The sequence below is a fragment of the Sphaerodactylus townsendi genome, linkage group LG07 (genome assembly GCF_021028975.2).
Source record: "Sphaerodactylus townsendi isolate TG3544 linkage group LG07, MPM_Stown_v2.3, whole genome shotgun sequence".
Taxonomy (NCBI): Eukaryota; Metazoa; Chordata; class Lepidosauria; order Squamata; family Sphaerodactylidae; genus Sphaerodactylus; species Sphaerodactylus townsendi.
Window position 1 is genome coordinate 121,255,750 of NC_059431.1, and position 15,155 is coordinate 121,270,904.

The 15,155-nt window shown below is 45.4% G+C and overlaps 1 protein-coding gene across 1 annotated transcript in view; it reads right to left on the minus strand.

Moving 5' to 3' along the window:
* Positions 1 to 689: 689 nt before the first annotated feature.
* SAMD8 (sterile alpha motif domain containing 8) overlaps positions 690 to 15,155 on the minus strand; it is a 41,291-nt gene continuing 26,825 nt past the window's right edge. Inside the window, 8 exon segments of the mRNA XM_048503262.1 lie at positions 690 to 2,266; positions 2,429 to 3,477; positions 3,658 to 5,670; positions 5,673 to 5,857; positions 8,077 to 8,200; positions 9,421 to 9,431; positions 9,952 to 10,085; positions 11,784 to 11,879. Of these exon segments, the coding sequence (XP_048359219.1) occupies positions 5,542 to 5,670; positions 5,673 to 5,857; positions 8,077 to 8,200; positions 9,421 to 9,431; positions 9,952 to 10,085; positions 11,784 to 11,879 (679 nt within the window). The 3' untranslated portion in view covers positions 690 to 2,266; positions 2,429 to 3,477; positions 3,658 to 5,541.

The window sequence follows — 15,155 nt, forward strand, 5'->3', positions numbered from 1 at the left end:
TTCTTTCCATGGCTAAGCCAAATGAAAAGCAAAAACAGCGAGGATGTCAAACCGTTTGTGGACGGCAGGAAAACAGAACTGCAGAATGAATGAAGCCTTTTTTAAAAATATGGGATTTCGGCAGGCCACACTCAACAAAAGCCAGGGCTGGAACCACACCAGCAACGGTTATCTCCAGAGAACCTGACAACATGCTTAGACTCTCTTGAGCTCTGAAATCTGTTCTAAATCCACATTTAGGGTGTGTTTTTGGCAGTTTTTTGTTCAGGGGTCTATACAGTGGTGGAGAACCTTTGGCACTCCAGATGTCATGGACTACAATTCCCATCAGCCCCTGCCAGCATGGCCAATTGGCCATGCTGGCAGGGGCTGATGGGAATTGTAGTTCATGACATCTGGAGTGCCAAAGATTTGCCATTACGGGTCTACCATAAAACCCAGAACAGAACATAAAACAGAACAGAACATAAAACAGGACAGGTCCAACTCCTTTCTGAAAACAGAATGTATTTTCATATTTTGTACATCCCACTCACACCACAATGTTCACCCAGCGGAACATTTTTCTGGGATTACAACTGGGTAGCTGCAGCGCATGCTCCCTTTGAAAGACGAAACTGTCTGATCATTCAGCCGCCAGAAGGCCCAGAGCTCATTCATGCAGTTCTGTTGATTAAGATTTTTTTTCCTCAAACCTGGGACCTCTGAGAAGAGGGTGTATGATTAAAATTATTGTCTTTAACAAAACAGTATTTGACAGATTTTCTGTAATCCTCAGTAACAAGCACACAAACAAAACCTCTCCCAACACATGAATAACAAGGAGAAATTTAACTTTCATCTAAGCAGAGATGGTTCCATATCAGCTCTAGACCAAGGTATCTCAACTTGGTAGGTGCTGTGATTCCAAAGGCAGGCAGATTTAGTGTGGACTTGGGCTCAAGGGGGTAAAAGAGGACTTTATAAGGCGGCTACTTGACAAACACAGGAGGTAGCCCTTTATTTTTTGGCATTTCCAAGACATACAGCTCTACCAAGCTTTCAGCTGGTCTCCATGGGTCCATTCGGCTAATTGGGAGTGTTCCTCTGATGTCAGAACTTCTTCTGCTAGCAGAACAACTTCTACTACCAGGAGAAGGTACGGAACAGATCTGTGTTATCCCGCTTTACATCTGCTTTGCTACCAGTTGTACAAACACCAATATATTCCAAACAGAACAGCACTACATGAAGATGCACACGAAAGCGATGCTGTAATATACTCACTTTTATCGAGTACAAATCTTTTTCCTCCCCAAAACAGAAGGTTGAATGTGAAATTTTTGGAAGAGCTGTTATGCCGTTTATCTTATCTCTGAATAGACAACACGTACTGTAAGGATGACGTGGTTCAGAATATATATGAGGATATTTAAAATAATATTCCATAGCTATTTTGATTAGAACTTGTAGTGTAAAGTAGCTCATCTACACCATGACGGGGATCATGAATTGCTTACATCTGTTGCACTTATGAAATAAGACATCAAGCTCTGTGCTACTACTTCAAGAATCAGAGCTTTTCTGAAGTTTCCATAGAACCTTCTGGTGTTGTCTTCCAAGCCCTTTCCTTTTCATAATACAAAATAGAAAGCATTATTTCCCCAGCCTCCCGGAATGCAAATTGCAACTTCCGAGGCAATTCTACACTTAGAATTGGAAATCAGTTCCCCTGAGCTAAGGCTGAGCTCTCAGTGAGAAGGGTTGTCCCATTTCAGATTACAGGTGGGGCCGTATTCTGAACCGAGGATACCAAGAACCACTAGGAGAGGACGTGTGCCCAGAAGAAAGCTCTCATGGAGTCAACAAAGCGAGAACTGGCGCTTCGAGCCACGAAGCACCAACGGGTTGAATCCAGAGTAAACTTTTCTCTCTGTGGAATGTGAAACTTTCCCGCTTACCCGCTCCCGCCCAAAGTGCTGTGTCCAGGGGACCCTGAGGAACACGGTGGGGTTGGGGTCAGCAGTACGAGGGGCTAGTCAGCAGAAACCGTAAACTTTGCCTGGATCCAGCTCATTAGTCACAAGGTGCGATGGACTTGATCTGGAGTGGGCCCGTTGTCAATCCCAGCTCGAATGGCCGGACACTCCTCATGACGTCTCTCCAAACTGTAAAACGGGATCCCTGCGCTCTTTAGCAATTTCTCCTTTGCAAAAGGAATTTTTTTAAGCTGGGTGGTTCGTGGGGCAGTTCATTAAGAACCATTCGGGCAAAAGAATACAGCAGCCTTATAGCACATCGTATCAAACTTCAGCAGCGCCCCTACCAGATGTTGTGGACTGCTAGCCCCATCATCCCCGTCAGCCACGATGCTGGCAGGGGATGATGGGAACTGTAGTCCATATCATCTGGAGGGGCTGAAGCTTGACACCTGTGCCTTCAAGGCCACCTTAAACAGAGTTGCACATTTTTAGGCTGCGACGGACTCTGGAAGGGGGACCCCCCCCCCCCCCCCCCCCCCCCCCCAGCAAAGACGCAGTGAAGTGCCAGGGGCTATTTCGGGTCTCTCTTTTCTCAAAGTGTCTTTTAAAGGACACATTATCCCAAATCAGTAGCAACGCTGTTAAGACATTCGTATTTACTGCCTTTACAATGCGTGGCACTTGAGATCCCACTTCTCTGTAAAACCGTGCTGGCGCGGTATATTTAAGTTTACAGCCAGACCATTTCTTCAGGCACCGATTGACGCGTGCTAGAAATCCCAACGCTCTTCCGTGCGACCCAAAAAAGCCAACACCTAGAAAGGAAAGGCTCCACACGACCCAGGCGCTGAGAGAAGACTAAGTATCTCGACGCCCATACGCCTAGGGCTTCAGACAGCGAGAGTGAAGGACGACTCCGAGTGAGTCGTTATCCTCTCTTAAAGGGGCACATCGAACAATAACCGAGCGGTCAATGAATACCGCGTTGCTGTGGTACTTCGGTACTGCTAGAAGCTGCACAACAAGACAATTCCAGACTAGACAGCACAGTCCTGGTCCGCAGATTCGTGGAAGCGTGAAAATCCGCCCGCTTCTCTGCATCTCATTTCTAAGGTCTAAAACAGGAACACGTTAATACCACAGCACCAGGACAGCCTCTGAATGTTTTGAATGGTGTCCAACTTGAGCATTATTGGAACATAAACGACCTGCCATTTGTGGAAACTTCTGCAACACAGACCTTGAAAGGGATGCTGCTCTTCATTAGAAATTACCTGCAGGAACACTGAGCGATGAAAACAAAGTCTACTCTATGAGGCTGGTTTAGCAATAAGGGACAGAAGCTAAACAAAAGGGTGGATGGGGGGGAAGCACAATGCCCTATAGCCCCCCCTCCCCGAAAATACTATGTAATTACTGGAAATGTACAAAAAAGCTGAATGGCTATTGTGTGCCAAAGAGACAACTCGCATTGCACGGGATTTGAAAAACAGAGTCTCTAAATAAAGGGGTGAACCTTATGGCGACTAGGATGTTATGGGATTGTTGTTTCCACAGCCCCTTCGCCAGCACATGGGCCAATTGGGCATGCTGACAGGGGCTGATGGGAATTGTAGTCCATAACATCTGGAGTGCCAAAGGTTCGCCACCACGGCTCTAAGCAGTGTCACAACATTAAGGGATCCACGCACAAAACCCTCGGGGACTTCAAGAGATTACAAGAATGCCCCCCTTCCACAAAACTAGAGCGCCTAGTCGTGTGGGCAGAGCAGTTCTGAACAAAGGAACATTCAGATGGGTAACAAAAGATAACCCAAAATATGAACAGCTTGTGACGTGCTGGCAAAACCTGCATATGGACCAGCGTGCCACTTCAACTCTTTTCAAGCATTTAGCATGTCCACATACAACTGCCGTTAGTGGAGGGCTTTGGAGATTAAGTGCAAACCCGATTAGTTTCCGCAAAAGTTAATTTCTGAATGAAAAAACGGGAGTCCGGGCTTCGACGGCTGGGTGCTGCGATTCCAGGACTCCCGGCTTGGCTTTTTCCACCAGCAGATGAGCTTTCTAAGGAAAAGAATATGTACTACCTGTGCCAAACACCTGAGGGACTTCCATTTACTGTACTGTAAACAAGCCGCTTATTTGTAAGAACAAAGCATTTCCTGAACACATTTACCAGACACAGCTGAGGGCGAAGCGTCTGTGCCGACCCGTTCAGCTCCAAAACACAGGAAGGGCTTTTGAACAAGTCGTGCCTGAATGGGAGAAAGCAGCTGAGTCCTCCCGCTGCTCCGAGGCAGCCTCCTCCTCCTCCTCCTCCTGCCTTCCTTGTCCAGTCCAAGCCTGACCTCAGAAGACAGCTAGGATGGGAGAAATGCTGACAGCATCAGAACGCAAGGCAGTAGGCCCGGGAGGGGACAAAATCAAACACCGCTCGCTGCTTTACAGAAATAAATGGGTGGGTCATTATCAAAAGTGGGCTCCTCCTGTCTAGGCCGGCCAATTATATTCTGACATCTGTCATTTCTAGGAAGAACGAACGAGACTCTTTTGTAATGGCCGGGATCCCATGGATTCGTTCTGCCAGCAGAGGCTATTTTCTCTGGACTAAGCCTCAGTGGAAATAATCTCCACTAGCTGAGCAGACCTGCCGGATCCAGCCCAAGGAGGGGGGGGGGAGGGGACAGGACAAAATGTGACCTAAATGTCTGGGGCTGCATCCCCCAAAAGCTACTTACTGCCCAACCCTTCGCTTTAAAGTGCCTCCTGTTCTATTGACGGTTGGTGAATTCTATTCTACTAGCAGCAGCATTTTAAAAGCATACGCACACTGTATGTGTTTAATACTGCCTTCCAAAGGAAGAGTTTATGTGGCACTAAGACTAAGCCAACCTCGTTGTTAAAAAGACAAAATATTTATTTTTAACAGACTTTCTGAAATGTAAACAAGGAAACCTCTGGGCATAAAAATATTATAAAATCATTTTCTCTGAATCAGTCAACCCCACCTTAGTGTCACTGTAGCAGTATCTAAGTGATTCTCAAGCGGGGCAGGGGGGGTTGACTGCTTCTTTCACACACCTTTCCTGCAACATGTACATCTCGTCCTGCTTCAAGCCCTGGGGGGATGGCTCCCTTCTCTTAAGAGGCTGAGTTCCTCCCCCACTTCTCCGCCAAAACACACTTTCCCTTCGGCAACGACTACAGAACTATGACACTTGCATTAGCTAGTCCTCTCAAAGAAACAACAACAAACCCAAACTAGGTAGTACTTGAGGTTATCTGGATCCAAAGTCATTCCGTCCCCTTCAGGAGAAGACATTCGAAGGCCGACACACAAGTTGAGTTAGCAGCAACCTAACCGTTAATGTATTAATTGCAGGACCTCATGATGAGTAACCGTGCCCACTGCATACTAAGAAACAAACAGCCTCTCTCAGTCTGGTGGAAAACATCTCAGGCTGGGGGAGCCAGGGCAGTCACAGCGGTTAGAGGAGCTTCTTTCTTTCTCCAGCCTTTCCCGCAGCACATTAGTCACAAATAACTTCAGGAAGGCAAGAACAAAACCCGCTTGTCTTTATCCAATTAACTTTCTCAGCAGAGTCGGCTTCAAAAAGGGCCAGCCACTTGCATTATTAGTTAGGCACAGGGTCCTGCTGACGCTTGCACTCTAAAAACTAAAAACATCGAATCAGATCCGGGGTTCTCCTGCCTCTGCTGATAGGCCCGCGTGTTTGCCAAGGTGTGGTAATACAAGAAGAGTCTTGTCGTGATGTAGAAGGCGATGAACACGTCAATGGAGTAATGTTCATGAGCGGCCAGAATGAAGAAGATTCCAAAGAGATTCAGCACCCACGACAGGGTGTGTAAGAAGTTCCAGCTTCTTGGCGTATCTAAGGAGCAACAGAGGGAAACCATTCTGAGCACACTGACATGGCTTACATCTGCTTAGGATGGCACTGTTTAATAATCCTGGAGACACCCTCACTATTTTTCCTTATTTTAGCCTCAGTAGTACCCTTAATTAGAATGGGTTTAGTTGCTTTTTGTACAGTTTTATGTGGGAGGGAACCTTAGTTAGACCCTGCCCCTTTAAGAAGCCCTCTAGAGGAAAGCACTATAGCATTCTTATTAGTCAGCAGCTCCTGTTTTACAGTCTGTTTAGTTTTCAGGTGTCTGAGGAAGGCTGGAGACAGCAATATCTTAAGACGTTTAAGGTATTAAAGATCCACCCCCTGCTGGATTTCAAAGCCCATTCAGAAAGTCTCAAACCGACCTCCCTTTTCGGCCTCTCCAGCTCCCCTGAGGCAGAAGGGCCCCCGAGACTGTAAATCTGAAAGCAGGGCTTTTACACCAACTGGCCCCTGCAGTTGCTCTAGGAAATGAAACGGGCAAGGGCATTTATACAGGTAACCGTCTGTACTGGGGCAGGTTCATTTACCACATCTGTATGCAAGTCATGAAGACTAGGGTACAGGAACAATACACTATGGCAGGGGTCTGCAACCTGTGGCTCTCCAGATGTTCATGGACTACGTCACCATTGATCCCTGCCAGCATGGCCAATTGGCCATGCTGGCAGGGGATGATGGGAACTGTAGTCAATTGGCCATGCTGGCAGGGGATGATGGGATTTGGCCATGCTGGCAGGGGATGATGGGAACTGTAGTCCATAACATCTGGAGGGCCGCAAGTTTGACACCTGTTCTCCAGTTGGTGTGGTGGTGGTGGAAACTGCCGTCAAGTTCCTGCAGGCTTATGGCAATCCCCAAGTAATTTCAATGTAACGACTGAACGAGGTGGTTTGGCACTGCCTGCCTCTGTGTCCTGCCCCATGTGCTCGCCCATCCCTGCTCAGCTTCTGATGAGATCAGGCTAGCCTGGGCCAATTGGCATAATTGGCTTTGTAATCAAAGGGACGACAGTCAATAGCCTACAGCACTTTGGGGGTTCTAGTTCAATTTCAACCACATATTTGCATAACAAGTTCCACCCAAACACTTACTGATTGGTTCCCCACCCTGGGCGTAGGAGGTTAAGAGCTCGTGTTACCTAATCTGGAGGAACCGGGTTTGATTCCCAGCTCTGCCGCCTGAGCTGTGGAGGCTTATCTGGGGAATTCAGATTAGCCTGTACACTCCCATACACGCCAGCTGGGTGACCTTGGGCTAGTCACAGCTTCTTGGAGCTCTCTCAGCCCCACCTACCTCACGCGGGATTGTTTGTTGTGAGGGGGGAAGGGAAAAAAGATTGTAAGCCCCTTTGGGACTCCTACAGGAGAGAAAGGAGGGATATAAATCCAAACTCTTCTTCTTCTTCTTCTACATACCCCAAACATTTCCTTCTCTGGACACAGTGGTTAACAGACTTCTGTCTGTGATACACCTCTGAAGATGCCAGCCACAGATGCAGGCGAAACGTTAGGAACAAGATCCACCAGACCACGGCCACACAGCCCAGAAAACCCACCAGAAGATTTTATCCTTGGTAGGTGGGGTTTTTTAGTAGTTATGGTATATGTCTAATAACATTTGTTTTATGTATTGATTGTGACAGCCCATGGCTAATGCAATAAATACTACTACTGCTTTTACATTAGCTGGCTCTCTGTTGTTACTACTTCTCTGCTGGATCCCATTAGAGTTTTATACTTCTCAATGCCGGCTGGTTAGGTTCCCCTATTATTGTGCCTGGAAATTTTACCCACATTAGATGATTCCCTTTGATAGGCTGTGTGAGACAAAGGAAGGGATTTATTACTTCAACAACAACAACCTTTATTTGGCATTTAAAAATAGGTTCTAGAGGGATTTATTACTTAAATGTGCCACCTAGAATCATAGAATCCATGGTTAATTAGAGTTTAAATGTTACTAAAAGTACACATGTATGTGTTTTACGGTTACATTTTATTGTGCATTAATTCTGTGCCATTTTATTGCTGTAAGCCGTCCTGAGTCTGACTTTGTCGGAAAAAGGAAGGATAGAAATAAAATAAAATAATATTCGCCCCGATACCAGCCCGTGCAGGACCAGGCTGGTCATAAAAAAGAGAGGGGTGGGTCAAGAGACGTCCCTAGATTCATCACCAGCTTTCCAACTCTATACTTACATTCTGTGACAAAGAAGTTGAGCATCGTCAGGACAACGGTGTGACCGCTGAACATGTAGTCCCCGCAGGTATGTACTCCAGTTAGCGTCATGCCAAACCCGCTCCAAATCGCAGTTGCCTGCTGCTGGAGTTTCACATTTCACATCGCTGTCACGTATTGTTAGAAGCAATATTGGGTGGGAAATGTTAAGAGAACTCAAAAGTATGGCTCTGCTCGACATATCAGATTATCCTCCCATGGAGGAGTCGGTTGCTGTTCCCTAGGGAGGCTTTAAAGGAAAAAGGATCTACTGGGTGCCTTTTATTATGATGAATATCACCAGCTGGTTTTAATGAAATTTAGTATGTTTTTTAATGCTGGAGTTTTTATGGAGCTGTTGTTGTTTTAATTGGTATGGTTTGCCCCCAACGCTTGTTTGCATTAATTTTGTTGTACACTGCCCGAGTTCCCCTTGGGGATAGGGCGGTATAAAAATCGAAATAATAAATGAATGAATGAATGAATGAATGAATGAATGAATGAATGAATGAATGAATGAATAAAAAGACTTAAGACTTACTGCCAGTACAACCTAGCCCAGAATGTAACACTTAAACACACAAAACATCAATGCCACGTGACTAAGAGCATCTCAGCTCTCCAGTGAGGTCAACCAGATGTTCAGCACCCGGCCTTGGTGAGCTGGGCTCTAATTTTTTTTCTAATTTTCAACTCCTGGAATAGCATCTATCCCAGATGGAAACCGTTTCTCGCCTCTACACGGATGCGATGGAAGGAAGCATTTTTTGAAGCCAAATTGACTCGCTTCTCCATTTGCACCACGGGGCCAAAGTTTCGCCCGTGACATTCAACTGCGCCAGGGAGAGTCAACTGAACCCCATCGTGTGGGACACACAGTTCCCACCAAGAAGTCAACCTTCCTGATCAGCATCAACCTGTACCTTGTCAGGGGTCAGTCTCGTGTGGTCTGCCATAAGTCAGTCAACTACAGCAGCCAGATGCTAGTTCAGGAATTCCCGTTAACCATAGGTGTCAAACTCACAGCCCTCTAGATGCTATGGACTACAGTTCCCATCATCCCCTGCCAGCATGATGGGGAGAATCTTTGCCTGGTGTTGTACACGTCTCCCAGAGAGACTTCTGCATTTCACCTCTGCTAGAGGAAAGGGTAAGTGTATTCCAAATTTTCACGTCAGGCCCCAGACTTTAAAAAACAAATGAAGCCGCAGATTAAACTCAGCAACCTGCTGTCAACACTGCAGAGCTTGACTTGCTCGTCACAAACGTAATTTCATCCTCTCTACAAAAGAAGCTCGGGATCGGTCGGGGGTAGATGCCTTTACGGCCCTGGCCCCTGCCTGGTGGAACACTCTCCTCTCAGCTGTCGGGCAACCTCGCATGGAGTTCTGGTGAATTCGCTTGGGGCCTGCAAGACTGAGTTGTTCCACTGGGCCTTTGGGAGTAACAGTGGATTTCTGATGGTGCCCCCCCCCCCATTCTTGTTTCTGTTTACATCTTTTATTGATGGAGCCAGCAGTCTTCCCATTTAGGGAGGGTTTTAAAATGGGTTTGCTGAAGCCCGATTCGATTTTAAACTTTGTGATAACCACTGTTTCAAATGGGGGAGTTAGTACTTATTTATATTGGAATCTATTACCTGTTTAGTTTTGGATTGTATTTAGCTGAACTATGATTTATCTCTTATTGTTGTACACCTTAGAGGCCCTTCTCGATAGGGCGTATACAAACTTTAACAGCAACTAACTAACTAACTAACTAACTAACTAACTAACTAACTAACTAACTAACTAACTAACTAACTAGCTAGCTAAATAAATAAATAAATAAATATACATACATACATACATACATACATACATACATACATACCTTTCCAGAACACTGTAGGTGTTGGCCTGGTACAGACAGGGAGGTGACAAACATCGTGATGCAACGCAACAGAAACACGGTACCCATGAGGCTGCACATTCGACGCAGAAGGATAGACCTAGAAATATGTAGGAAAAAAATTACTCCGGTATCTCATGTATCCCGCATACAGCACATTTAGTGCATGCCAAGAAAGCACTGGAAGCTCAGAATCGGCTGTTTTGAAAATCTGTAAAGCACCAGTGTATTTAATCTGAGTGTTTCCTGGGACCCTGTTTGGATGGACTGTGAAAGAGAAATCGTCAATTAAAAAATAAAGACACAAATAATATTGGGGGGGGGGGGGGGGGCCTTTTTGTTTTTCAGTAGGACTCCAGCCACGCCCTGAACAATGATCTCTCCTGGTGGAACTTCTTGCAGTGGAAAAACACCCCATGCCATTGTTACAATATGGGAAGTCCTTATCACAGGCTCGAATTCAATGTTGGAAATGGAACAAGAACCGGGTAAGCCAACCTCAAAAATTACTTGCCGCAATACAAGGAAGCTTAACAACTAGATGTATTGTATTCACTATTACTCATATACTCGTATATTTATTGTATAGATGTGAAGTATGGAAATTGGGATAGTGTATTTATCCATCTTGTTTTATAAAAAAGAAATTCAGAGACCTTCCTTGCTGCTCCGCGTCTTCCACCAGCTTAGCTGGTCTTTCCAGCATCCATTAACTTTCAGTAACGCGGTGAGTGGACGGAGGTCCCATTGCGTTTTTTAAACTTTCTCTCAATGGACTACGCATGAGTAGAAACGGACTAAGTGTTTGGAAATAATTCTTGGATATCTATCATGATTTTTGCTTATTGTTTGCTGACGAGTATATAAGTAATAGTGAATACAATACATCTAGTTGTTAAGCTTCCTTGTATTGCGGCAAGTAATTTTTGGGATTGGCTTCCCCGGTTCTTGTTCCATCTCTGGTTTGTATTCTTGCCTGTTCTGCTTCCATCGAATTCAATGTTTCCAATTTGAATTCAGTTAACCTTTATTCGGCATACATGTTTTCAATTCACTAAGACTGGCTTATCTTGCAGCGGGGCTTTGAGATCTCAGCTTAACAAAGACACTGCTCATACCTCTTGCTACACCTTCAAAGGAGAATCTTCACCTTCCTCGTTCATACTGTCAAACCAAGCATGGAAGTGTAAGGGTCTGTTACCCCAGTCAATAACTGAGACACAAGAATGTTTCTAGAGCTTTGCTGAACTGTGTCAAGACCTGAGCTGCAGAAAGCTGGTGCCCTGCCTTTCAAGACCTGGTGCCCTGCCTTTCAAGACCTGAGCTGCAGAAAGCTGGTGCCCTGCCTTTCGCAGCTAGTACATATCTTCAAGAAAGGCAGAACAGGTGAGATGACTGAAAAATACTCTGCAGAGGTTTGCACAAGAAGTTATTGTGCTGAGTCCGTTACGGTCCCAGGAGGACAGAAGAATCCAGACCTGAAACGCACCAGGCAATCTTTTACGAACAGCCAGTGCTCCAAGAGCTGAAAGAGGCATTGCTCAGATGAAACCTAAACTGAACCATGTTCAAAAGCTCAGGCTTGATTTCAGCTCAGTTCAAGATTTCTATCTATTTTCTGATTTTGGTAGCACAAGTCGTACTGTGCTGTTCACCGGATGCCCCATTCAATGTTGACTGTATTTGGCTCACCTTGAGTCTCAGCAGGAAAGGTGGATTATATAAACCAAAGTGACAAATTATGGACAGGTCTGGAGCTCGGGTGGAAACTAAAGCCATAAGCAAATAAACACTATACCTGTGTCTGTGGAGGAGGAGGACAAGCAACCAGATGTAGCAGAGAATCACCCCACACACTTCAGTCATGGCAAAAGCCCACGGGATCCTCGGAACACTAAAAACAAAAGAACAGGAAAACAATGAAGACCGGGACGACCGGCAGACTTACTTAGAATTCCACTTTGAAGTGGTGTCTTTCCTAACCACAAAATTAGAAGCTGAGCGCAACCATCCCATAAAAAATACCCAAGTCGTTTGATTGCAATCACCTCTGTAAATCTTTTAATTATTATTTAATATGCAGTCAGTGATATCAAAGCCAGACAGTTTCCCAACACAAGTTGGCACTGGACAGGCACCCAGGACAACTCCAGAGACCGCCAAAGCTAGCTGGGCATAACAAGGCACTGTGTTGCTCTTTTAAAGTCATTTTGCCTGCAAGCGATATCCTTTGACTGTCTCTTTAATACTCTGCAGCAAGATGGGGTGCAGTGTTGAATTAAAACGGGCTCTGTACAAACAAACAATTACTGGACAAAGTTATAGTTTTTCTGGTACCGTGTTTCCCCGAATATAAGACAGTGTCTTATATAAATTTTTCCTCCCAAAGATGCACTATGTCTTATTTTCAGGGGATGTCTTATATTTCTGTATTCTGTTTGTCAGGCATGCTTCCAAACAAAAACTTTGCTTCGTCTTACTTTGGGGGATGCCTCATATTTCGCACTTCAGCAAAACCTCTACTACAGTGGTGGCGAACCTTTGGCACTCCAGATGTTATGGACTACAATTCCCTGATGGGAATTGTAGTCCATAACATCTGGAGTGCCAAAGGTTCGCCACCACGGCTCTACTACATCTTATTTTCCGGGGATGTCTTATATTCGGGGGAACAGGGTAACTGATTACAGGTAATTCAGTTTTGTATGCCAGTTGGCCGGGATTAAAGATGTCAGTCTCAGCAGTGGCATGCTGGGCCTAAAAGGCACTGGGGGGGGGGGGCATGGCCACCTCCCCACGCCCCCCACAGCCCGGCTCCCCACCCCCACCCGTGCTCCACTTACAGAAGCTAGCAGGGAGGCAGGGGAGTGTGGGGGCTCTGGGGCGGCTTGGACGGGCACCGCAGTGGCAGGCTGGTTTCTGGCTGGCCTGTACCATGGTGCCCACCTGGGCTGCTTGCCGCAGTGCCCCACACTCCCAGCCTCCCTGCAGACCGGCTTCTGCCCTCCCCAGGGCCTGGGAGGGCAGGAGCCAGCCTGCAGGGAGGCCGGGAGGGGGAGGGGGCTCAGTGGTGCGGGGCTCAGACGCACGCCGTTTCATCATGTTGGGGAGGGCGGCCAACCCCCCCATATGACAATTTTTTTTAATATAAATATCTTTATTGGTTAAATTTTTTAACAATGACAAAGAAAAGAATCACTAGCTATAACAGTGTTTGAGTTAATACAAAGGGGAGAGGAGATATGTATAAAGGGGGAAGGGGGAGGAGGGGGGAGGGGGGGAAGGATAGAAAAGGAGGGGAAAGAAGTAGTGATGAAAAAAGAAAGTGTCAGACAAAGAGCAGATCCAAACTTAAGGTATCCATTGTCTTCAGTCTAAGTCTTTTCATTGTTTCTTATTTACAAGCTGGATATAACAGACAAACAAACAATTACATAACATTTAAAAGGACTTCTCCTTCAATCACAATTAATCTATTATTTTCTATACATCAATGTTTCTAACTGTTTCTTAGATTTTTAGGTTTCTCAAGATTAAACACATTGTTTCCTATTATTTTTCTCTTATTCCTAGTTTGGAATATTTCCTTAAGTACTAGTAATTGTATCATCATTACATAGTATTTGCTATTCTTATCACTTATTTTATCAGTTAATACCTTCTTACCAGGTTAAGAGAGAAAGGAAAAAAGAAACAGAAGGTAAGAGGAATCAATTATCAAGCGGAAAGTATCAATTAGTGTCAATTATATACAATATATAGTTTAGTAATCAATTGGAAAATAATGTGCATCTAACTCTTTTTTTTTATATTCCATCCAGAGAACATAAGAACATAAGAACATAAGAACTGGCCTGCTGGATCAGACCAGAGTCCATCTAGTCCAGCACTTTGCTACTCGCAGTGGCCCACTAGGTGCCTTTGGGAGCTCACATGCAGGATGTGAAAGCAATGGCCTTCTGCTGCTGCTGCTCTTGAGCACCTGGACTGCTAAGGCATTTGCAATCTGAGATCAAGGCAGATCAAGACTGGTAGCCATAGATCGACTTCTCCTCCATAAATCTGTCCAAGCCCCTTTGAAAGCTATCCAGGTTAGTGGCCCTCACCACCTCCTGTGGCAGCATATTCCAAACACCAATCACACGTTGCGTGAAGAAGTGTTTCCTTTTATTAGTCCTAATTCTTCCCCCCAGCATTTTCAATGAATGCCCCCTGGTTCTAGTTGCCCCCAGAGCTTCCAGTTGTCTAGATAACTTTCCACTGGCAGTAGTTCCACTTGGTGAGATCTTTTGTCCAATATAAACATTTGCTGAACTTTATTCTTCCATGGAAGAATAAAGCCCATATGACAAATTCATTTGCACCTGGGGTCATGGGATACCCCATGTCCCCATTAGCAGTACACCACTGGGTCTCAGAATACCTAGAACAGGGAGAGGAGACAGCCCAGAAAAAAATCCAAGAATTCAGGTTCTCTTCTCATGTTCTCCCTCCTGCCACACACTTTTTCCAATTCGATTTGTGCAAAAGAAAAAAGAGGCATACCGGGCGATACTGAGAAAGACTCTTAATGAAAGCTTTTGATGTTCACGTGAATGACTCACAAGCTTTTAAAGGTGTGATTTTAGAAATACTGTTGGAGCTATTCATTAGCCCCCGGCCCCAAGTACCTTCTGAGAATGGCACGGGAAAATGTACATTACAAGGTAACTCAATTTCCTGCGTTAACACAAAACATCTTGGATCCGCTCACCTTCTTCACGCTTCCCTGCACTGAACAGCATACCCCTCCCCAAATACATAAAATAAAAATTAAAACCAAGACAATACTAGAACCAGGGGGCATTCATTGAAAATGCTGGGAGGAAGAATTAGGACTAATAAAAGGAAACACTTCTTCACGCAACGTGTGGTTGGTGTTTGGAATATGCTGCCACAGGAGGTGGTGATGGCCACTAACCTGGATAGCTTTAAAAGGGGCTTGGACAGATTTATGGAGGAGAAGTCGATCTATGGCTACCAATCTTGATCCTCTTTGATCTGAGGTTGCAAATGCCTTAACAGTCTAGGTGCTCGGGAGCAACAGCCACAGAAGGCCATTGCTTTCACATCCTGCATGTGAGCTCCCAAAGGCACTGGTGGGCCACTGCGAGTAGCAGAGAGCTGGACT